Source organism: Manis javanica, chromosome 6 (assembly GCF_040802235.1).
Source record: "Manis javanica isolate MJ-LG chromosome 6, MJ_LKY, whole genome shotgun sequence".
Taxonomy (NCBI): Eukaryota; Metazoa; Chordata; class Mammalia; order Pholidota; family Manidae; genus Manis; species Manis javanica.
In genome coordinates this window covers 108,133,961-108,157,193 of record NC_133161.1, presented here as the reverse complement: position 1 = coordinate 108,157,193, position 23,233 = coordinate 108,133,961, and the positions used below count along the sequence as shown (strand labels likewise).

The 23,233-nt window shown below is 58.2% G+C and overlaps 1 protein-coding gene across 12 annotated transcripts; it reads left to right on the top strand.

Moving 5' to 3' along the window:
• The first annotated feature begins 2,016 nt into the window (after window positions 1–2,016).
• ZMIZ2 (zinc finger MIZ-type containing 2) lies at window positions 2,017–16,076 on the top strand. 12 transcript variants are annotated; one of them, XM_073239188.1, is made up of 21 exons: window positions 2,018–2,180; window positions 2,309–2,442; window positions 2,785–2,904; window positions 7,309–7,425; window positions 7,526–7,640; window positions 7,889–8,091; window positions 8,252–8,444; window positions 8,635–8,883; window positions 9,052–9,225; window positions 9,798–9,872; window positions 10,034–10,202; window positions 10,782–10,926; window positions 11,058–11,268; window positions 11,740–11,845; window positions 12,013–12,170; window positions 12,707–12,774; window positions 13,061–13,129; window positions 13,373–13,581; window positions 13,976–14,145; window positions 14,224–14,460; window positions 15,816–16,076. In XM_073239188.1, the coding sequence occupies exons 4-21, from the start codon at window positions 7,394–7,396 to the stop codon at window positions 16,059–16,061; spliced, it is 2,829 nt and encodes a 942-aa protein (XP_073095289.1). In that variant the 5' UTR covers window positions 2,018–2,180; window positions 2,309–2,442; window positions 2,785–2,904; window positions 7,309–7,393; the 3' UTR covers window positions 16,062–16,076. The 12 variants fall into 12 exon arrangements, with proteins under 12 accessions (XP_073095295.1, XP_073095294.1, XP_073095289.1 ...); XM_073239194.1 differs by lacking the exon at window positions 2,309–2,442 and having other exon boundaries at window positions 2,017–2,180; window positions 14,347–14,460; XM_073239191.1 differs by lacking the exon at window positions 2,309–2,442 and having other exon boundaries at window positions 2,825–2,904.
• The last annotated feature ends 7,157 nt before the right edge of the window (window positions 16,077–23,233 follow it).

The following is a 23,233-nucleotide window of genomic DNA, read 5'->3' as shown; positions in this document are numbered from 1 at the left end:
TATAGAGCACTGTGCTTGATCATTTGTGTCACATTTAAAGAGTTTTGTCTATCTGGAGGACAGTGGTCAAGGAATGGGTGTTTCTTCCCATATTTCTCATACTTGAAAAGCCAACAAATACCAAAGTCAGGGTTCTCATTTTATGCAGTTATAGGTTTTAGGAAGGCAGTAAATAGGAGGACTTTTCTAATAATCCATGTGGTCAAACATGACAACACTACCTGGAAGGGAGTGGATTCCAACAGCATCTTTCTGGGGCACATGACAGAGCAGCCTGTTGGACTCACCTGGTGCCCCACTTCTGGCCTGTAACCCCCCAAACTCACTGCCTCCTGAAGTCAGAAGAGAGTCCCAGAGAAGCCTTCCCCTTCTTTATTCTTCTTAACTCTCACTGCTAGACATATTGCTACCTGGTGAATCATCTCATTCCTTTTGTTACCCCTCTGTCTGGAGCAGAGGAGACTTACTGTCAAGGTCACTGAGAACACACTAGTGTTTAGAGCCCAGACCAGCGCCTCGCACACAGCAGGGCCACCATATTTGTTCAGTGAACAGTGGTTCTTAAAAGAAGCACAGGGTTCAGGCCACCTTAAGGGAAGAAATGTCGGCAATATAAAAATTGATTGTACAACTCAGCACTGAAAAAAATAACAATCTGATTTAAAAATGGGCAGCAGAGGACTTGAATAGACATTTTTCCAAAGAAGAAATATAGATGACACCAGACACATGAAAAGAGGCTCCATCCACATCGCTAATCAGAGACAGGAAATCAGAGTCACAATGAGGTTATCACCTCGCACCAGTCAGAATGGCTACTATCCAAAAGACAAGAAATAACAAGTGTAGGTGAGGATGTGGAGAAAGGTAACTTATCTACACTGTTGTTGGGGATATAAATTGGTGCAGCCACTGTGGAAAGCAGTATGGAGGCTCCTCAAAACACTAAAATTAGAAATAGCATAGGACCCAGGAATTCCAATGCTGGGAATTTAAGAAAATAAAATCACTAATCTGAAAAGATATCTGCACCCTTATTCACTGCAGCAATATTTACAATAGTCAAGATACGGAAGCAACCTAAATGTCCATCGATAGATGAATGGATAAAGAGGTGGTACATATACACCGTGGAATATTATTCAGTCATAAAAAAGAATGAAATCTTGTCATTTGTGAGAGCATGGATGGACCTAGAGGGTATTACGCTAAGTGAATTAAGTCAGAGAAATACAAATACCACATGGCTTCACTTACATGTGGGATCTAAAAAAAAAAACAAATGAACAAAGAAAACTGACTCATGAACCAGAGAACAGACTGTTGATTGTCTCTGTGGTGGGGAAAGTAGGTGAAGAAGAAAGTTATCTTGATCTGGGCCATGGTGACAGGAGTGTGTTAACATGTCAAAATGCATCTAGCTGTACTAAGATTCGTGCATTTTAGTGTATGTACCTCAATACAGAATAACTGGGGCTCCAAGGACAGATAACCGCATAAGGGAAAAGCGGCCCATCCACATAGTGGAGTGTCCTCCGCCTTGAAATCGGAATATCTGCAGCGCGGGTGCTCCTGGAGCCATCCGCCAGCATGCGGGCTGCCGCTCCCATGGGTGGGCGCGCGCCAGAGCCTTCCGGCCGCCGAGACGCGGCTCGCTGCGTGCTCTGAGCGCAAGAGACGGGAACCGCCAAAACTCGAACAATGGGCGCTGGGCACTCTTCTCGGGAACACCCGGAAGGCCGCAGGCCCCGCCCCCCCACCGCAGAGCCCGCCCCCATCCGCTCCCAGGCCCAGTCCTGGTGGAGACCGAGCAGGAAGCGCCGGAGGCCCCACGGGCACCGCTGCAGAGGGGTGTGGCGAAGGCGGGGACGCAGGTCTTCGTCCCTGGCCCCCTGCTCGCCCCGCCCCGGCCGCCGGCCGCCCCGCGCAGGCCGCAGCCTCCCTCCCGACCGCCTGCTCGGGGCTCCACTGCTCTGGCCTGGGGGCGGTGCCGGCGCGCGGCGTCATGCATATGTATGAGCGGCGCGGTGGCTCCATTGTGCTCTCGGAGCGGGCGGCAGCGCGATGGCGCGGGAGGCGGCGGCCCCGGGGTGGCGGGCGCCGCGCCGGACAGGTTGAGCGCATGAAGAGGCGCGAGCCGAGGGCCGCGGCGGCGAGGGGCCTGGCCGGGTCGCACGGAGGTGAGCGCGCCGACCGGCAGGTGGGGGCGGGTCGCAGGTGCGCGCGCGGCAGGTGCGGCGCCCGGGCCTGGCGCTGCAGCGCCTCGGGCCGGAAGGCTGACCGGCCGGCCGCCCACCTGCCTCACCAGCCGCGCGCGACGTGGTCCCGGGCCCACGTCCTGTACGCGCCGCGACCCTCACCTGGGCCTTTGTTGTGCTGTCCGGAAGCCGGCCGAGCGCCTAGGGCTGTGCGAAAAGCCGGGGGTGGCCCGGGCCTGCTCAGGTCCGTCCCACCCCTCTCCTGACGGGGCACACTGCAGCTCGGGCGGGGGGTTGTCCTATCCCCTGTGTGTCCCTTTCTAGCTTTCCCCGGCCCCGCTTCCCCATCCCCCGCTTCGGCCCCTGACCTGCATCCCAGCACCCCCTTCGCTCTCCCCACACCTGCTCCCCGCCTGCCCTGCCCCCCTTCCCTACCCCCGCTCCCCTTTCCGCCGTTCACCTGCTTCTCCCTGCCTCCATCCTCCTTACCCCCATCCAGCTCCCTCTCCCCGCCCCCGTCATGCCCTCTTCCCCGTAGTGCAGATCATCCGCGGTCATGTCTCTAAGTCATGTGTACTATCTCAAGAATTTGCGGGGACATACACAGAACACGTGATCATCTGTAGATGCGATGGATGGAGACCCTCGCCCATCAAGTCCTGGCATGCTAGAACCAGAGGGCCTCCCCCGAAGGAGCTTGAGTGAGGTAGCAGGATAGGAGAGGGGATCTTATCCTCACCCGTGGGTACTACCTTGGGCACTTGGGCCCCGCGGCGTGGTTACAGGCTAGAAATAGAAATCAGGAAGCAGGAATGTGTGATGATCAGTGGTCCCCCGTCTCCTGAGGGACAGGCAGGGTGTGCCTGGGGCGGACTCGTTATGACCGGGATGGTCTCCTAGGCCTGCATGCCTCCCTGTGGAGTGACCTCCAGCACCGGCTGGTGTCCCCCAGGTGGGAAGCCAGGGCTAATAATGAGCCACGTGTCCTTCCCTCTCCTCAGTCCTAGGGTGGCCACCATGTACCCATACTGTAAACTGAGACGTAGAGTAGCAAATCCCTTCAGCCATTTTCTGAGAAGTCGTACACCTGGGCTGTTCGTGAATGCTGGTTTCTGGGCATTGTGGGTGGGCTCTGCATACCCCCGTCAATATTGTGGCCTTGCAGGTAAAGGGGCAGGACTTCCAGCCATCTGCGTGTGTCCTCCCGTCCTCCTCCAGCCATCATTTCTCTCTTCTCTGAGCCTGTTTGACTCCAGTGTCCCTCTGGGTGGGGCCTGTCCCTGGAACTATGTGGGCTCTCTGCTGCCGTTGGAGATAGCTGGTCGCTCTTCTGCAGCCTTGGAACAGGCTGCCTTCCTGGGGTCGGGTGTCTTGTCATGGGGGCATGCTGCTCCTGGGTGAGCAGGCAGGAGTCAGAGTAGAGGTGGAAGAGGGTTGACCCACATTAACATCTGCCTTTGGTTGGCACACTGGAGCCTGAGGTGCACTTGCTCAGGGTGTTCCTATGAAAGAAGGGTCTGGGAAGTGTCTAGCTCTTTTTCTAGAGGAAGATGTAACTGACTCCCAGAAAGCCTTGGGGCCTTCTCGACCAACCTTGTGCTAAGGGCATTTCTGCTGAGGGGTTCTGGTTGTACAGGGAGAGCCCCTGGCAGGCCCCCTGCACCCTTCCAGGCTCCTTCCCACATCTGCCTTTGAGGCCAGGAGGTGGAAGGAGGGGTGCTCCCACAGCACGCCTCTCCTTTTGTCAGGAGCAGAGGGTCACATGGCACTTGACCGGGCAAGTGTGGGTCTTGTCAGGTAGGAGACCACTTAGTTGAGGGCTCAGCAGGAAGTCACCACCCTGTGCAGTGAACTTGGGGAACTGGAAATGTCTGTGGTCTTGTCCACAGCAGAAAGCCCACAGAGGTGGAATTCCCCGGCTCATGTGATCTAGGAGGTTGCCCTGGGCCCCAGGCCAGCAGCCTCCACAGGGGCCCCCGCCCTGCCCCCTCCTCCGCTAGCTCTCTGAGGCTCTCCCACTGTGTTCTCAGTTAGAATGCAGTTCTTAGGACCCACGCCTTCCTCCTGACTCTGGGGGTGGGTTTGGGCAGCCGTGTTCCCATCTGGCCCTCCAGGTGATTCTGGCAGCTCTCTGAGGGATTCTGGTGCTGGAGTTGGAGAAGCTGCAGTTCTGAATGGCCTTGGGCAGTAGGCTCCTCTTTCTCTTGCTTCTCCTGCCCTTTGCTGGGTGGGAAAGGACAGCGTGGGCATCTGTGTGGAGAGACAGGGCTGAGGGTTGTGTTTTATAACTGAAGTTTCATCTTGAGAGAATTACAGATTCACAGGCAGTTGTAAGATAGCTAGAGCCCTTGTGTCCCCCACCCAGTTTAGCCCAGTGGTAACATCTCCCAAAAGCTGCAGTGACGTCACCCCAGGATCCCATATGGGCAACAGCAGGTCCAGGTGTTTCCTTCCTAAGTTCACACCCGCTTGCCTCCTCCCCACCCGGAAGCCACTAGTCTGCTCTCTGTTTCTATAAGTCCATCATTTCAAGAATGTTACATAAAGGGAATTGTACTGGGTAACCTTTGGGGACTGGCTTTTTCCATGCCTTTTCAGGCCTCCAGGCTCTGGGTGCAGCACAGTTCGTGGACTTCTTCCCACTGAAGGGCATCTGAGTTTCCCTTCTTCAGCTCTTGGTAACAAAGCTGCTATAAACACTCTGCAGAGACTTCTGTGTGAGCAGAGTTTACATTTCAACTAGGAGGGCAGCAAGCAGTTGCGCGCCTGGACTCACACGAAGCTTCCACCCCTTCCCAGAGTGTCTGTACTACTTTCCATTCCCGCCAGCAGCGTGCGAGAGACCCTGTTCCTCCCCACCTGCCTTTGGCGGTGCCGCCCGTTTCATTTTAGTTTTCTGATAGGTATTGTTTGAACTGCATTTCCCCGTGGCCGGTGATCCTGAGTGCTCTTCCTGGGCTTGTTGCCCCCTGTGTGTCCTTTTCTGTGACACGTCACTTGTGCCTACTTTCTAGTTGAATTGCTTTTTCCCTTTTGGATTTTGAGAAGTCTTTATATGTTCCAGGTAATAGTCCTTTGCACAGCTGGGCTTGCCCACCAGGGCTGCCACCAGGGAGAGGTCTGCAGTGTGCCCTCATAGGATGGCGGTGCTTTTGCTGTGGGTCTGAGAACTCTCTCCTCAAGGCTGGATCCGGAGGGTCCTCCTCTGTGTTTTGTGTTGTGCATTTAAATCTATGGCCCATGTTGAAGTAGTTTTTGTGTAAAACGTCAAGTTCAGGTCTTTTTTTTTGCCCTTGGGTGTCCAGCCACACCACCACCACGTGTTGAAAATGCTGTTCTTTCTCCACTGCTTGGTTTGGCACCTTTGTCAAAAATCAGTTAGGTGGATTTGTGTGGTCTGTTTTGGGTTCTCTGTTCTGTTCCATTGACCTGTGTGTGTATCCCCCTACCAACACAATGGTCTGGATTAGCCCATACTGATCTTAAGCACATACTGCATGTGGTTCCAGGCCCAACACAGCAAGTCTGGGGAGGAGATTGCCTGCTGGCAGGTTCCCACCCCAGTGTCACTCTCCTGGAGTTGGGCTGTGGGGACTGGGGATGCCAGCCTTCCCGTGCCTGGCTGGGTGATCCTGGCTCCCAGGCCTACCTCTGCCCAGAGGTCCAGGTGCCCAGAGCCTTCTAAAACCACTGGCCCTGCTTTTGCTGGCCTCTGCACTCTGGGTGAGACCTGATCTGGGGGAGGAAGGAGAGCACCTGAGGCCTGACTCCTCTGGGAAGAGCATCAAGAAGGGGCACAGGACCAGGTGTGAGGTGGGCAGGCATGCACTGCCTCCCCCTGCCCCTCCCCGCTCCCCTTCCTTCATCTGGCCCTGCTCTGCTGGGACTGTGGGACCTGCTGAACTCAGAGCTTTGTCCAGAGCCACCCGTGGGAGGCCCCACTGCACCCCTTACCTGCTCTGGGGCCCTAGTGAGGGATTCACCCCCTGGCATGCCTCCAGGACTGCATTTGCAGTGTCAAGATGATTACCCTCCCTCCCTTGGGCCGCCCTGGTCCCCACTCAGAAATGAGAGCATTGGACCCTCCAGGGCCTTAGGAGGCCCTCTGACTGCATGCAGGGATCTGAACCAGCAGAGACTAGCTGCCTGGGAGCCATCTGTGTGTGAAGGTGCGAGCTCCAGAATGGGACTTTCCACCCAGGCTTCCCGGAGGGCCATAGCCAACCTGCCTCTGTGGTTGGGCCAGGCAGAGGTGGGCATGGAAGTAGGGCCCCGGGGGTGCCAGGGAGGACCCTAGGCCGTTCAGTAAAGGGCTTGCTTAGGGGGGGTGTTTGAGGACACAGGCAGCCTGGAGGAGCAACCAGCCCCTGCCTCAAGCCAAGTGGGAAGAGTTTTTCTTGCTGAATGGGGGAAAGCCCCCAGCACTGGCGCGAGGGTTCCACACATGTCTGCCGTCTGCTGCTGTCGTGTCCCCGTCAGCCCTGTGCCTTGTTGGCTCCCCGTTGTGAGCATGTCCCTGTCCGGCTCTGCGGATGTCACTGTGGTCTCTCCAGGTGAGGTCTGCTCGCCTGGTCCCTGTGCCAGCCTCAGTCCCAGGAGACCCCTTGGCCTGCACGTGGGAGTGAGCACAAGCCACCCTTCTGCCACCCTGGGGAGAGGCCTCTGGGCAGCTGCCAGCCCCACACCTCATTCCAGCAGGCATCCTGCACCCTAATCCCAGGCCGGGCTGGAGGGTAGCTGATCTTGCCAGCCCCTGGCCTCCAGTACCCCTCCCCAGAGTGGGCATGCTCCATACCCTGGCATGTGGTGCCCCCAGCTGGCCCTCTGTCCTCTGCTGGCTCTGGATTCAGTGTCCTGGGGGGATCTGGTGATTGGGTCCTTCTGAGTCCTTCTGGGGTGATCTGGCGATATGGTCCTGACATTTCTGGACATCCAGGCCTTTATGTGAAGAGTAGTGTGGACAGTAATTGGTATCAGCCCTTCAGGGTTCTAGAGCGCAGAGGTTTGCCAGGGCGGTGTGGGTAGGGCTGATGTGAGGGTGCCCTGTGCCCTGTGTACAGGGTCTCCTGGCCGCATCTCCACTGGTACCCTCTCCCACCTCTCCCTGCAGCCAGAGCAGCTGAGTTGCTCATGAGCACTGCTGAGGGCTGTCTCCTGCCCCCTGTGCACCTGGACTCCAGGCTGCTTCAAGGCCCATGAACCCCATGAACCCCATGAAATCGCGCGGGTGAGTGGGGACTCCTACCACCCTCTGAGGCCTGGGTGGGGCAGCAGAGCCGGACGCCCTGCTCCCAGCCTTCAGCTCTGACCGGCCCCACCCCATGCAGTGATGGTCTGTTCGCGTATGAGGCGGTGCCTTGGCAGCAGAGTGCCACTCAGCCCGCAGGATCGCTGTCCGTGGTCACGACCGTTTGGGGCGTGGGCAGCGCGGCACAGAGCCAGGTGAGCCGCCTTGTGTCTCAGGCAGGCAGAACCAGGCCTCCTGTGCCTCCCATGTACGTGGGCTCTAGTTCCCCACAAGTGGCCTGGGGTCCCTCCTCCTGTCTTCATGGGGCCTCCGGTGCCCCATGCTGCTGCCCACCTTTCCCTGTATCCTCTGCCCCAACCCCCTCATCATGCAGGCCTTGAGAGCCGCTGTGGGAATCAAGCTATTTGTGTGGTTTCCTTTGGTGATTCTCACTCCCTCACAGGTTTTGGGGAACCCCCTGGGCCCCACAGGGAGCCCCCCCGGAAGCTCCATGATGCCCGGCGTGGCAGGCAGCAGCCCTGCCCTCAGTTCTCCGCAGTGCCTTGGACAGCAGGCATTTGGTGAGGGTGGCACTGGCAAGAGCTTCATGCAGCAAGGGGTGTACAGTCGTGGGGGCTACCCCGGGGGCCCTGGCTTCACCACTGGGTAAGCAGGGCCTCCCCACTGGCAGGGACGATTCTAGCTCAGTGGGTGCCCAGGGTAATGTCATTGAATGCCCATGTCTGCCCCTGCTGCCCCCAGCTGACGAGGGGCATCTGGCTGATGGTCTGGGAAATGCTGCCGAGCTGAACCGTGTCTCTTGCAGGTATGCAGGTGGCCCGGGGGTGCCAGGGGGTCTGGGCCTCCCCTCACATGCCACACGGCCTTCCACGGACTTCACTCAGGCAGCAGCAGCTGCAGCTGTGGCTGCAGCTGCCGCCACAGCCACAGCCACAGCCACAGCAACGGTGGCCGCCCTGCAGGAGAAGCAGAGCCAGGAACTGAGCCAGTACGGAGCGGTGAGGCCCAACAGCTCCCGCCTTGTGGGCCGCGCATGCTCATCTGAGAGGCAGGGAGCCATCAGGAGCTGGGGCCAGGGCCTGGCGTGAGCACGCACTGGGCTGGGGAAGACGAGGCCAGAGGAGATTGTGGGAGGGCAAGAGGACAGCAACAGCTGGGGCCTGGATGGCTCTTCTCTTCTCTCCCCAGATGGGGGCCGGGCAGGCTTTTAACAGCCAGTTCCTGCAGCACGGAAGTCCTCGGGGGCCCAGTCTCCCAAGCACCATGAACCCTGCCGGCCTGGGAGGGCTGACGGGGCCCATGGGCATGAACCCCACCCGGGCTGCAGGCATGGCATCCCTGTACACGGGGCAGCGCCTGCCCCAGCAGGGGTACCCTGGGCCCCCTCAGGCCCAGCCGCTACCCCGACAGGGGGTCAAGAGAGCCTACTCCAATGAGGTGAGTGTCCGGGCCTCCCTCATCTTGAGCACCATATGGAGCCATAAGAGGCTGGGCGTCTGTGAGAGAACTGGCCATGCCTCCCAGGGTGGGCGCTGCTGTCCCTCCAGGGAACCAGTATCCCCGACACCGCCCTTCCCCCGTGCACTTGCCTCTTTCCCCCTCCAGGTGTACCCAGGGCAGCAATACCTTCCAGGAGGCCAGTACGCGCCCAACACCACCCAGTATGCACCTGGCACAGGGCAGCCCCCCGGCCCCTCCTATTCCGGGCACAGGCTGCCCATGCAGCAGGGCGTGGGCCCAGCCCTGCCTACCTCCGGCCCTGTGGGGCTGAACTACAAGGTAGGGCCGGTCTCCCAGGCTGCTGCAGTGGTGTCGGGCCCATGCTGGGGGTCACAGATGGGCCTGAGGCAGTCTGCGCTGGCTGGGGAGTGGGCCAGCATGCCCACAGGGTGACCAGGCAGCTAGGGGCTTCTCAGAAGTCCTGATCAGCACAGTGCAACTCCCAGAGTGGGGTTCAGTTCCTCAAGGGCCCTTTGTGAGATACGCCTGTCAGTGGAAACTCTGGGGGAGTAGGCACTGGAATGGAATGTCCTTTCTTGGGTCCCCATTCCCTCTCTGGAAAAGCCAGGTGAGGGGACAGGCCTGTCCCTTTGTGTGAGGGGGAGGAGCCTAGGTGCCAGGAGAGGAGGGGGTGTTTGTACCTGTTCCCTTTTCAGCCCCTTGAGCAAGTGGGGTCTCTTCTTCACATGGTGGCAACTCTTTAAATTCTGAAATTGGTATCTACTCCCTGTAGACCACTAGAAAACACAAAAAGCATACAAAGAAGAGAATAAAAGCCAACACCCATGTGTGCGGTGGGTGCCCTGCCCCGACCTCTGCTGGGGTCCAGATACATGTCTTCTCTCCTTCAGCCCTCAGAGCAGTTCCATGGGCAGGGTACCAACTTCAATGGGACTGCCAGCTACAGCCAGCCTGGCCTGAGTGGGGTACAGTCACTGGGCGCTCTGGCGGGGGCTCCCAGGGTGGGTGTGTAGGGGTCAGGACCTGGGCTGCCCTCACCCATTCCTGTTCGGACCCTTCCCAGAGGGGGTTCCAAGGACAGACCCCATTCCACCACCCCACTGTGGCTCTTTGCTTGACCCCACAGCCTGCCCGGTCCATCCCTGGCTACGCTAGCTCCCCAGTGTCGGGGAGCCCCACACCGCCCATGACCCCCAGCGGCAGTATCCCCTACATGTCCAGCAGCCAGGACATCAAGCCTGCCTTCCTGCCCGAGTTCAAGCCCAGCACTGGCTCCTTGCACCCGGCGCCTCCTGGTGAGTGCCGTCTGCTCAGGAGTGGACGGCGGGGACTGGGGTCGGGCTCCACCTTCATCTCTGTTCCCTACTGCATTTGCAAATACACTCGAAGTGCAGTGTCTTCTCTCTGGAAAATACCCATGTGCACAAAATGTTGTGTCTGGTTGCTGCGGACCTCTGAGCTCCCCAAAGGCCACTCCTAGTTAACCCCTGCTTTTGGGGAGATGAACAGCAGAACTTGGGGTCTGAAAACCCTAACTTGAGCACTAGGGTGATGGCAGGTGGCCTGTTCAAACCTCCTTGACCTCACCTCTGAAGGCACTAGAAGGCCTTCTTTCTGGGTTGGGTGCATATTCCCCAGTAATGATTTAGGGAGCACCGAGCCAGGCGATGGAGGCAGGACTCAGCTGAGGGACACCACAATCCTGTTACCTTTGGGGGGGTGGCTGGCCCAGAGCCGCAGGAGAGAGGCCGCCCAAACCCAGGCCTGTGGCCCTCACTCGCCTTGGCACCACCCTTGTAGTGGGGTGGGCAGGCCACTTCCCAGGCCACCATGCCAGCTGCCCTGGTGCTTCTCACCACGCGGCCTGCCTGCAGGCAGCAGCCCCTGTGACGAGCTGCGGCTGACCTTCCCTGTGCGGGATGGGGTGGTCCTGGAGCCGTTTCGCCTGCAACACAATCTCGCTGTTAGCAACCACGCTTTCCAGCTCCGTGATTCTGTCTACAAGACCCTGATGCTGAGGTGAGCAGGCTACTGCCTGGCACTGGGTGCCAGCCCTGCACTCAGCGTCCACCCCCTGCACTCAGCGCCCACCCCCTGCACCCATCCCCACTTAGGCGCCCATCCCCACATGCAGTGCCCGCCTCCCGCAGGCCTGACCTGGAGCTGCAGTTCAAGTGCTACCATCACGAGGACCGGCAGATGAACACCAACTGGCCCGCCTCGGTGCAGGTCAGCGTCAATGCCACCCCACTCACCATTGAGCGTGGCGACAACAAGACCTCCCACAAGCCGCTGTGCCTGAAGCATGTGTGCCAGCCAGGCCGCAACACCATCCAGATCACCGTCACAGCCTGCTGCTGTGTGAGTGCCCTCACAGGCCGGCCCTGGGCAGAGGGGAAGGCGCACTCCACTTGTCCCACCGGCAGTTTTGGTGTGGTCTGCTCACGGGCACCTGGGGAAGCAACCAACTCCACACACCCTCACCACTCTCCCGTTGGCCCAGTTAGCCAGCCAGAAACCCAGCCAGCCTACATCTTTAGGGAGGAGGCTCACCTGGGAGGCCCCTGGCACCCTGCAAGGCTGGGACATGGAGGCCGTGCATGACCGGCAGCACCCACCAGAGGGGAATGGGGGCCAGTGCAGCCCCTGGCAGCCTGCAACGTGGGAGGTCTTCCCTCAGACCAGTGTGGGCGGGGGAGGTTGGTGCGCCCATGGTGCTTTGCAGAGACACGGTGGAACAACTCACCTGGGCCATGTAGCGAGCTCTGCACATGGTGGGGGTGGGGGCTGGCACTGCCTTGTCCACATGCCAATAGCTGCCTCCCATTGCAGTCCCACCTCTTCGTGCTGCAGCTGGTGCACCGGCCAGCTGTCCGCTCGGTGCTGCAGGGCCTCCTCAAGAAGCGTCTCCTGCCTGCTGAGCACTGTGTCACCAAGAGTGAGTGGCCCTGGGGCAGCCAGCCAGCCTCCACTCAGCATGTCCCCATGTCGTGGGCTCCGTCTTGGGGGCAATGGTCCACTCCAGATGCCTGTGGAGCTGTAGGGCCAGCAGCCACGGGTCCCAGTTAGCCACCCTTTTCTCAAGTCCGTTCCCTCCAATGCCAGTCAAGCGGAACTTCAGCAGTGGTACCATTCCTGGCACCCCTGGGCCCAACGGAGAGGATGGGGTAGAGCAGACAGCCATCAAGGTGTCCCTGAAGTGCCCCATCACCTTCCGCAGGATCCAGCTGCCTGCCAGAGGCCACGACTGTCGCCACATACAGGTGAGTGGCTATTGCAATGTTTCACTTAGCAGAAGTGAGCTTTTAGCACTTTGGTCAGCAGGTGACAGGACAGGTGACCAGTGGCCAAGTGGCTGTCTCCCCTAGTCACTTCCCTTAGGCAAGGCGTTCGTGTCCTCGCAGGGACCGCTTTACTGTGGTCTCAGGATCACCAGTGCAGGGAACTGGCTTCTCCTGGCCATACCCCACGTCCCCATGTCATGGCTTGGAGACATGTGTGCCCTGCTTAGTGCATGAGTGGATCTCACTGCTCTCTGCCATGGCTATGTGTCCTAGAAGTGGTTCCTTTCTTCATGGCTGCCTGATTCTGGCTTCAGCCACAGGGCATTCCAGTCCCGGGGGTTGCATGGGGGACCCCAGGTTGCTCCACTGGGTGGTGCTGGGGAGGAGACCCAGCACCTGTGGCTTCTTATGTGTGTGAGTACTTAAGTCATCTGCTCCTGAATGCCCGTCCTGGACCTCAGGGTGTGGCCAGACTGCCCCTGGCCACAGTGTGCAAGTCTCTTTCCTCCCTGCAGTGCTTTGACCTGGAGTCGTACCTACAGCTCAACTGTGAGCGGGGGACCTGGAGGTGCCCCGTGTGCAAGTGAGTGTGTCAGAGGAGGGCCTCCTGGCACAAGCTGGCAGCAGGGTGGCACTGCCTCAGAGGCTGTCTGGGAGCCTCCTTCCAATAGCATTGAGAAATGCCCAAGCCATGTGTGGGGATCCCAATACAGACAGGGTGGTTAGCGCAGGGCACAGACCTTATACAGGGTGGTCTTCTATGGTCTTTACCCCCAGGGTCCCCATGTGAATGGCTAACCTGGGAAGTGACACCCCTGTGCCCAGGGTGTGGTTGGGCCAGGCCTCTGAGCCTCCTTTGTTTTCCACAGCAAGACGGCGTTGCTGGAAGGCCTGGAGGTAGACCAGTACATGCTGGGCATCCTCATTTACATTCAGAAGTGAGTCTCCTCCTGCCATTCAGGCAACATGGCGCAACCCTGGATAGGGTGTCCCTGCTCTACACATGTAGTGGCTCGGTTCCAGGCCACGGCACAGTCCGTGTCTCCAAGGGAATGTGCAGTGTCTGGGTGGCCGGGTGGCCTGGGGGCCCCCGAGCACCGGAGCATAAGCTCCATCCAAAGATGTCCCAGAGGCAGGAGGGTTGGTAGGATCGCGGTGACCAGCCCACATATCCCATCCAGCTCCGACCATGAGGAGATCACTATCGACCCCACGTGCAGCTGGAAACTGGTGCCCGTGAAGCCTGACGTGCCCATCAAGGAGGAGCTGGATGGGCCGGTGCTGAAGCGCTGTCGCACCGTGAGCCCCGCCCATGTGCTTTTGCCCAGTGTGGTAGAGCTGGTGGCCGCCCTAGGCCCTGGCACCACTCCTGGCAACCATGCCAGCCATGGTGAGTGGGCACCCAGCCCGGGCACACAGTGTCCTCTCCACGCCTGCCACCCGTGAGGGTGTTGCAATGTTACCTGAGGGGGTGACCAGCTGGGAACATGGCAGGGCAGTGCGGCCTCAGCCACACCCGTGGGGCAAGCGGCAGGGCCCCTGGTGCATCTGGACCCACCCTCCCCAGTGCATTGGGACAGGCTATCTGCTGGTCCGTTCCAGGGACGGTTGCATCCACTCCCTGTGTGGGAATGTGGGTTCCGCTCCTGCCCCTGAAGGCTCCCTGGCAGCAAGCCTGGCAGTGGCAAGAAGTGCCCTTCCGGTAGTCACTGGGCTAAAGCCAGGTGTTTCTGTGGGTCAGCACAGCCAGCCTTCTGCCTTCACGAAGACCTGTGTCCCCTCAGGTTCCAGCTTCCCAGGACCTGGGGCCTTCCCGGACCCCTTCTCGCCTGCCACACCCAGCACCCCAACCCTCCCCGAGTTTACCCCAGGGCCACCCGCCACCTCCTACCAGTCCGACATTCCCAGCAGCGTCCTGACAGCAGAGAAGTCATCCCCCTGCCTCCCAGGCCAGGTCAGTCTGAGCTGAGGGGTGGAGGGGTCACTGCCAGGGAGCCCCTGAGCTTTTGTATCAGATTCTTCTCTCCTTCAGATGGGGCCAGCAGGTCACCTGGACCCAGCCCACAACCCTGGGCTCCCAGGGTTGAATGCCATTGCCCTTGGAGGACCCCCTGGGCACCCACTGCATCCAAACCCTCCCCCCGCATCCCGGCAGCCCCTGGGCCCAGTGAGTGCAGCTCCTGTTGGCGAGCTGACCTTTGGTGCTACCACAGGCGTGATGGGGCTCCCCATGTCTGGGGCAGGGGAGGCCCCAGAACCGGCCCTGGATGTGAGTATGGGGCCCCATACCGGGGAGCGCATGGGAGCTGGGGTTGGGGGCAATCGTCTGCCATCCCCAGGGTCTACATGCTTCCCAGGAGGGGACCTCTGGCCCCTCAGTGACTTCCAGGTGAAAGGAGTGTCATCAGGCACCATGAGCTCTTGATGAGTAGTCGTAGGGTGGCCAAGCGCTGGGCTCTAGGGACCTGGGTACCGTGGTGGCACCTGCAGAGTCCTTGCGAAGGTTGATGTGGAGCTGGTGACACCTGCTGGAGGGTCTGGTTTGACCCGTCTGACTCAGGTGGTACTATCCCAGGTCAGGGTGTGAAAGGCAGGTGGCCATCCTCAACCACGATGAAAGGACCCATTGAGGTTCAACACGAAAAAAATCAGAGCAGCTCATGCAGAAAGTCCTGGGGACCAGGTGCCCGTGCCCCACATTTGCCTTGTTTCCTAGCAGCACTGAGAGCAGCTTGGCCATCTGGGGCGGGAACTACAGGTCCCATGTTGACCTTAGACAACTTGCCATGAGCGACTCCTGGTCCCAGAGCCACTTTTACTAGGCTCCCAGAGACGGGCTTAGGCTCCAGGCCATTGTGCAGGGGTGGGCAGAGTGAGGGCAGAGTGCTGATGGGTGGCCTTGTCCTCAGCTGCTCCCGGAACTGGGCAACCCTGATGAGCTGCTGACCTACCTGGGCCCACCCGGCCTCCCCACAAGTAACAACGACGACCTGCTCTCTCTGTTTGAGAGCAGCTGAATCTGTACCTGAGACCCCACCTGGCTAGCAGGGCGGGCCCACAGCTGCCACCTCATGGCCCCTGCAGCCCAGCCCACCTGACAGCCGGTCCTCTCCCACCACCCCAGCCCCTTGGGCCCACCTGGCCCTGAAGCAGGAGGCAGCCCCGCGGCATCCCTACCTACTACCCCGCAGACTGCCCATCGGCTGGCTGTGATGAGATGCCCAGCCCCACACCCATCCACATCCTGCCCCCCCACTGAGCCCAGCCTCTCCTCCTGCCACCCTGCCCAGTCCGCACACCACCATCCATGACGTCCAGGCCTCGCCCTGGTCCATCCAGCCTGCATCTTGTCGGGCATTGATGCTTGTTTCTATGGCCCCTTGGCCAGCAGAGCCAGCGAGTAGCAGGGCTGTTCGGTCCCAGGGCCTGAGCTCACCAGCCTGCTGTGGGCATTCCTCTCCCACCTGAAGGTCTGGCTGAGGCTGCAGGGTAGGAGCTCTAAAGCACAACAATGTACATAGTGTGGAGACACTGCACCTCCCCACGCTCCCCCTACCCTGTGCAGACAGTGCCAGGAGGGACAGGGGTAGCAAGCTTTGGCTCCACCTACAAATTCTTCAGCAGGCTCACACCCACCCTCCACCCTGTTCCTGTCTCAATGGAAGTGAAGGATCAGTCCCAGTGTTCTCAAAGCCGCCTCTCCCCTGTCCCCCCCGGGGGCCACGCCAGGCTGGGGAGGAGCTGCTGCGTCTGCAGGCCCTGCCCCCTATGTGCCCATCTCTATTAAAGGACTCCCTCTTGGTGTGTCTGGTGAGTCCTCTGTGCCCCGCTTGCGCCCCCCACTTGGGTGGGGACTCTGTTTCAAGTTAAGACCCAGCTGTTGCTGCCCTGTGGTAAATTTCCTTGTCCCTGGAATTTTCCAAGTTGGCTTCAGCTGGAGAGCTATTTGTGAAATGTTGCCAAGACCAGAAGACATCTGCCACCATGTCACCTTGCATGGGTGTGCCTGGAGCAGGGAGTCAGCTGTTGGCCTGGAGGCTTGGGAGGAACTGGGACCAAAGGCCTAACACCAGCCCCTGGAGGCTGGGGAGGACAGCTCTGGGCTCCCTTTCCTTGCAACACCTGTGCTCTGCATGCTGGCTGCCTGGGTGGCCTCCTCTTCATGGCTCTGAGTCCTTCCCATCCAGCAGGAGGGTGGGAAGTATCTAGTGTGGGCAGGCCCTGGGCAGCTCTGAATTGTCTGTTGACATTCTGGAGGTAGGCCTTCTCATCCTCTCCGCAGCCCATGTCTCTAGCTGTTCTTGAGTGACAGCATATGCCTGGCATTGCAGGCAGGGAGGCCCCAGGGTTGGTCTGGACGCCCAGTGCAGGCAGGCATGAGCTGGCTGTGCCAGAAGACAGGCCCCTAGAGTGCTTTCCTCACCCACAGCCTGCATCCTTCCTGGGGGTGTGGAACAGGTGCTGGCCCCTGGTGTGGTGTGGTCTCCCTGGGCATCAGTGCATCAGCCTGTTCATCCTGAGGGCTCCTGGATGGAGTGGAGAAATGGGAGATGAGCAAAGGCTGTGAGCCACATTAATGCCCCTTACAGAAGGGTGGGTAGGCCTGATGGGTGGGGCAGGAGCCACAGCCCTGATGCCCCGACAGGCTCCTCTCCAACACCTGGGACAGCAGAGAGGAGGCACAGCTTCATACACACAAGTCGTTTCTATGAACTCAGCACTGAACGTCTATTTCCTGGAAGTTGGATGGATCTTTCATGTGCAGATCACAAAGGAAAGTGCAGGAATCAATGAAGTGGCCACAAGCCCTCCCTGTGAGGCTTTCACAGGATTGCACTTGGGAAAAGGGAGGTGTTGGGTCCTTAGGGGCTGTTGGGTTTATGGGTTTTCACATTATTATACTTCGTATGTCAACCAGACATGGAGCTTAAAGAACAAAAAGCTGCCTAGACCTGGTAGATGTGGAAAGCACACCTCCCCACACAGTGGAACACACATTCTTCTCTAGCTCACAGGGACTATCCAGGACAGGTCACGTGCAAGGCCACAAAACAAGTCTCAATTAAAAAGATCAAAATGATACAAAGTACCTTCTCTGGCTACAATGGAATGAAGCTAGACCTCTATAGCAAAAGGGAAACTGGAAAGTTGGCAAATACGTGGAAAGTACCACTCTTAACAGCTAAAGGGGCAAAGAAGAAAGCATGGGTGAGATTACAAGACAGAGACAAAAAAAACCCCAGCAAACCAAAGCATGAGATGCAGTGAAAGCAGTCCTGAAGTAGATTTCTAGATGTAAACACTAGAGAGCTCTCAACCCAGCTCTGCTCCTGAAGGAAGTTAAAGGGCCACAATCTCAAACCAGCAGAAGAAAGGGAGCAGAGAAGAGAAAAAAGCAGTAAGGGGTCAAATGAGCAAGAGTCATTTCTTTGAAAGAGCAGAAGGAACAAGCTGTGTGTTAAGACTAAGACATGGAACATGAGAGACTAAAATGAGAAATGAGACAAAATTGGAACCAACAAAAGCTACCAGGAGGGCTGTGACCCAGGCCAAGTGAACCAACTCCCAGGAGCACACATCACTGAAACCCAAGAAGAAATGAGCTCTGAACAGACGTGCGGGGAGTAAGGAGACTGACACTAGTCAAACCCCTGACAGAAAAGCCCAGGACCACATGGCCTCATGGAGACTTCCACAGATGGTCCCAGAGCCACCCCGTACTTGAGCTAAGTGCCGCAGGCAAGGGAATGCCCCTGACCGCCGTGGAGGCAGTTCTGCCTGGCACCGTGCCCCTCAGCCCCTGGGAAGGCCCCCCCCTTGGCCCCTGGCCTCACCACCTTCCTGGCTGGGGTACCCACCTGCCTCGGTGCCCACCTGTCTAGGCGGCCCCAGACCCAGGCATTGAGGAAGCAAGAGGCAGAGGACAGGCAGAGGGGGTCTCTATGGGGTCAGGGAAGTGTTTAATCACCCAGGAATGTGGTGCCTTTTCTTACTTGTTCTAGTTTTAATGTTTACCTTTTGTGTCTGGACACATTAGCCACTTGCTTGATCCATTTTCTTAAGTTAGCATGTGGTGACCAGAGATGCTAGGTGCAGTGAGGGCCTAGGTCAGTCCTCCACTGTCCTTGTCTGTGGCCACCCTGCCTGACCTTCGTCACAGAGGTCAATGTGGCTCAGCCTTGAACCTCACTTAAGTGGGGTGGGGAGTTTTCAGTCCTTGTTAACTATAATGTTGGCATTTATTCATCCTCAGCGACGCCCTCCCCAGCCTCTATCCACAGCGCTTTTCTTTCCGGGGCCCTCTCCTCAAACCCTGTCTGGGGGCATTAGCCATGGCTCAAGTTCCAAGTGACCCATTCAGGAGGTCACTCAGAAGGCCACTGAGGGCCTCAGGGAGAGCTAGACTGGGGAGGCGTGACTCTGGGTGGCTTTCTCAGAGATTCATTCCCAGACCAGCTCTGTAGAACAAGGCCTGTGCCTGGAACAACGTTCCCACTGGCTCACTGCAAAAAGGCCCTGACCATGCGCACCTTTCCATCCAAGCTGGAATTCCAAAACTGGCCCTGGCTGGCTTAACTAGGGGGACCCCCACCACCAAAATGAGGGTCTCTTCTCAAAAGGGGGTGCAGGTGACCCCCCAGGGCCTTGGGATAAAGTCCACATTCCTAACCCAGCCTTCCTCCAGCCCAACGCCCCACCTGGCTGGGGATTCCCAAGTTTCTTGGTGTTATGGCCTAGTGGGGGCCTTGGCTGACCTGCCTTTTCCCCAGGGAGCCCCCTACTTCCAGATTAGGGCGGGGCCTTCTGCTGTGGCCAGGCACCCTGTAAACTGCCCTACCCATCCCCAACACAATTACTTTGTGGTGTGATCATTTCCAAATTTCTGTTAAAAAATAGGACAGTGGACACCTCTCCACCTTTGGGTGCAACTGGGCTTCCCTGCTCACTCCCTGCCATGAGAAATCTGCAGGGTGTGAGCGCTCCCCTCCTCCAAAACTGCACACTTGCTCTCCTCCCCACCTTTACACCCCCTCCCTGTTCTGTGCACACTCGTCTCCTCCCAATCCTGTGTACACTCACCCTCCTCCCAAGCTGCACTTGCCCTCGTCCTGACCTTTACACACTCCCCCCCCTCCTGACCTCTGCATGCTCACCACCTCCCCATCCTGTGCACACTCATGTCCTCCGTCCCCCTGCAGGCTGTTTTTCATCCCTCTCAGCTTGCAGCTGTCCTGGTGAAGGAACTGTGTTCTGTGGGCCACTGAAGGATGGTGGCAGTGTGACCCGACACCCTAGGTCCCTCCTGTGTGCGACATGAGTGGGCTACCTGCAAGAGGGCCAGTTAATCCTTGTACTACTTTCCTGCTTGCCATGGCCGGTGTGGCTGTGGGGTCAGGACAGAGGCGTGGCAGCCAGGTAGCCAGCAGCCTCTGCTGGGTGAGGAGCCCTGGGGCCACCTCCCTCCCAGCCACCCTTGCTCCTGTGAAGACTGCCCACGGCTCTAGCCAGTGGGTGTGGCATCTTCTGTCTCCCAGCCAAGGTGTATCCTGAAGGAAAGTGCACAGGACCAGAGCCTGAGGCCTCCACTTCCACCCTTCCACCCACCTGCTATGGGGATGCTGCACCACCATGTTCATGACAGTCCACCCAGCCATGCGACTTAGGCAGGAAATACTGCCTCTCATGGTAAAGCTAAAGCCAAAAATAAAAGCAGCAGGGGTTCTCACCCACTGCTTCTGGGAATGTGGGATGGCACAGCCCCTCTGGAAGGCAGCTGAGGTTTCTTGCAAAACTGAACATGTTCTTACCATAGGATCCAGCAGTCCTGCTCCCTGGTGTTTACCCAGAGGAGCAAGGACTTCTGTCCTCACAAAGCCTGCACACAGATGTTTCAGCAGCTGTATTCATAGTTATCAAAACTTGGAAGCAGCCACAATGTCCTACAGTAGGGGATGGATAAATACCCTGTGGTCCATCCAGACAATGGAATAGTATTCAGCAATAACAAGAAATGAGCTCTCAAGTCACAAATAGGCATGGTGGAGCCTCAAGTGCCCATCACTAAGTGAAGGAGCCAACCTGAGAGGCGACTCCTTCTCCTGATACAATTCCAACTCTGTGCCATCCTGGAAAAGGCAACACTGTAGAGACAGTACAAAGGTCAGGTTGCCAGGAGACAGGGCAGGGAGGGGTGGGCACGTAGGGCACGGGGGATTTTACGGTAGTGAGCCGACTCTGGAGAACCCTAGAGGGGTAAGTACATGACATTATGCATTTGTCCAAGGCCAGAGAACGAGCAACCAAGAGTGACCCCAGTGCAGACTGTGGACCCTGGGTGCTGGTGGCGTGTCCATGTGGGTGTGCTGATCATAACAAATACACCCTCTGCTGCGGGATGTTGAGGGGGAAGCTGGGGGCAGGGGCAGGGGTATAACAGGAACTTTACATTTCCCTCAGTTTGGCTGTGAACCTAAAATGGCTCAAAAACAAGTTTATTTTTTTAAAACCTGTTAAAAAATTGATATCTTACATACTATTTGTAAACATCATATACAATTCTTAGCTATTGCTATTAACTTTTAAACAAACAGCAGCCTAAACAGGTGGCAAGTGGAAGGACCCTGCCCGGTCCTTCAGAAGCTCTGTCCACATCTAAGTTCAGAGAGACAGTTGCTGCTTCTAGGGCCGCTGAGAGTCTGGACCCCTGCCCATGTGAGGATCCCTCAGTGGTGAGGACTGGGGTCCGCACTCCCCACAACAGCAGCTACAAGCAGGCAGAGCTGTCCAGGCAGGGTGCTGTCCAGGGGAGGCCAGCTGGAGGTAAGGAGTGGTGGTCTTCCAGTTTTGGCCATGGCAGAAGAGCTGGTGTTGAACTGACCCCACTCTGACCCCATCAGCACAAGGACATAGAGAGCAACAGCTGTGAGCCATGGGCAACCCAGGGCTGAGGTCCCTGGGAGGAGCAAGGGGCACCAGGTAAGCCCACATTCCCTCCAGCACCAGCCAACCCTGGTGCCAGAAAAAGTGATGCACAGAGAGCAGAGGCCTATGGCCCAGCACAGGGCCCAGAGTAGAGAGGCACAGAGAAGGTCCAAGGCCATGCCCCTCAGGTCCCACCTACACCCTTCTGCAGTGTAGGGTGGCTTCAGGGCCAGCAACCCTCCAAGTCACACAAGACTTTTGCTCAGAAGGGCCCAAGCTCTGGTCGATACCCGGTGTCACTGTCCTGAAGTTCTTTATAATTTTTTAACAAGACGCCCCACATTTCATTTTGCACTGAGCCCCAAAAGTCCTGTAGCCAGTCCTGGCAGAACAGAGAGCTGAGTCCTAGGAGGGAGCAGGTGCAAGCTGATGTCATAGCTGGTGCGGGCGGGCTTGGGAGGTGGTTCTCCCACCAAAGGGAATGCCCAGGTGAGGGGCCCCATCCCAGTGTTGTCGGGAAAAGCTCTGGGAGGTCCACGTGGAAGCCCACCCTGAACCAAGGCCATCATTTTTGCTGGCTGGAGCTGAGTGGCTGTCCACACTGGGGATGAAGGCAGTTGGCTCCACCCAGAACCGTATCTGGACTGAGGTGGCATGGGAGTCCCCAGACGGGATTAGGATACTGTTAGATACAGAAGGGGGTGCTGGCCTGGTGGAGGCGCAGGTATCTGCCACCCACAGGATGCCACAGCTCCGCTCCTCCCCACCCCCCAGGGCTTTTGCCACCCTTGATGCTCCATGGCAGCTGGGACTCGGGGAGTCAGAACCTTCTGTCTCAGCCCCCCTGCCCCGGAGCTTGGAAGAGTGGACCCGAACCCAGGAAGATCTGAGCCTTCTCCCTCACCACACACCTCCACCCGTCTGGCCCGGCTACCTGCCCATCTGCCCGCCCAGACTGAAGTTTCATAGTCAGTTTCCCCAACAGTCCTGATTTTCAAACAGATGTATGTGGGGTTTGGATTCGCCTCTGTGAGAGCTCTGGTGTCTCTGCTGGGGGCCCCAGCAGGCACAGTACCATCTGGGGAGGGCCTGCTAGGGAGCGCTCCCCATGTCCTGCAGGTTCTGATGGGGACCTGGCTTGATGGGGCGGGTGGCCAGGGCCCCAGCCCCAGGAAGGAGGACAGGACCACCACTGAGTGGCTGTGAGGCTGTCTCAGGGAGAAGGAGGTCAGAGGCACCAGTGCACCACACACAGAAGCAAGCCTCAGCCAGGCAGAAGGGCCAGTGGGCAGGGAGGGACTGGAGGCCCAGGCAGCCCCCTGCCCGGACCCTGCCTTCAGGAGAGCTGGGCCCAGAGGCCAGCCCAGCACCAGGGTCTCGTGGTGGGCACTGGCCCCATGGAGTTCCAAGCATGGCTCAGACACAGGGTTCTTGATTCTAGGTCAGGTCTCACTGGCTGCTCAGACGCCTGTGCCCAGTTACCCACCAAGTCAGCATGCTGGCCCAGGGACAGCAACTGCCATCTAAGGATCATGCCACCTGTAGGCCTACAAGCCCCTTGCCTTTCCAAGCCCTCAAAAGGCCACTGCCAGGTGCTGGCTGCCTCCCGGTGCTGAAAGGGCTCCTTCCTGAGGGGAGGCCTCCAGTCTCCAAGACACTTTCCAGGGTTGGCTTGTTTTATTACTGCTATAAGGTATACATGGTATAACATTAACCATTTTAACCATTTTCAGTCCAATGCAGGGGCACTGACACATCTACAGTGTGTCACCATGAGCACTGTCTGCCCCTGGAGTATCTCTGCTTTCTGCCGCCAAGAACAGGGCATCCACCTGGCCCACAGCACCAGTAGCGCCCATCCTGCTGTCTCCGAAGCGGTGTGTCAAGCTGCCCCACAGGAGTGGACTCTTACAGCATCTGTCCTTTGCCTGGCTATGTCACTTGGCATGCTGTCCCCAGGGTGCATCCCTATGGAAGTTTCACATCAAACTCTGGTTCCCTGTTCAGGCTGAATAGTATTTCACTGTGTGCAGGTGCCACATGGTGCCTGTGCAGTCACTGGGCCAGAGATATTGGGGCAGCCCCCAATGTTTTAGCTATTGTGAGCCATGCTGCTGTGA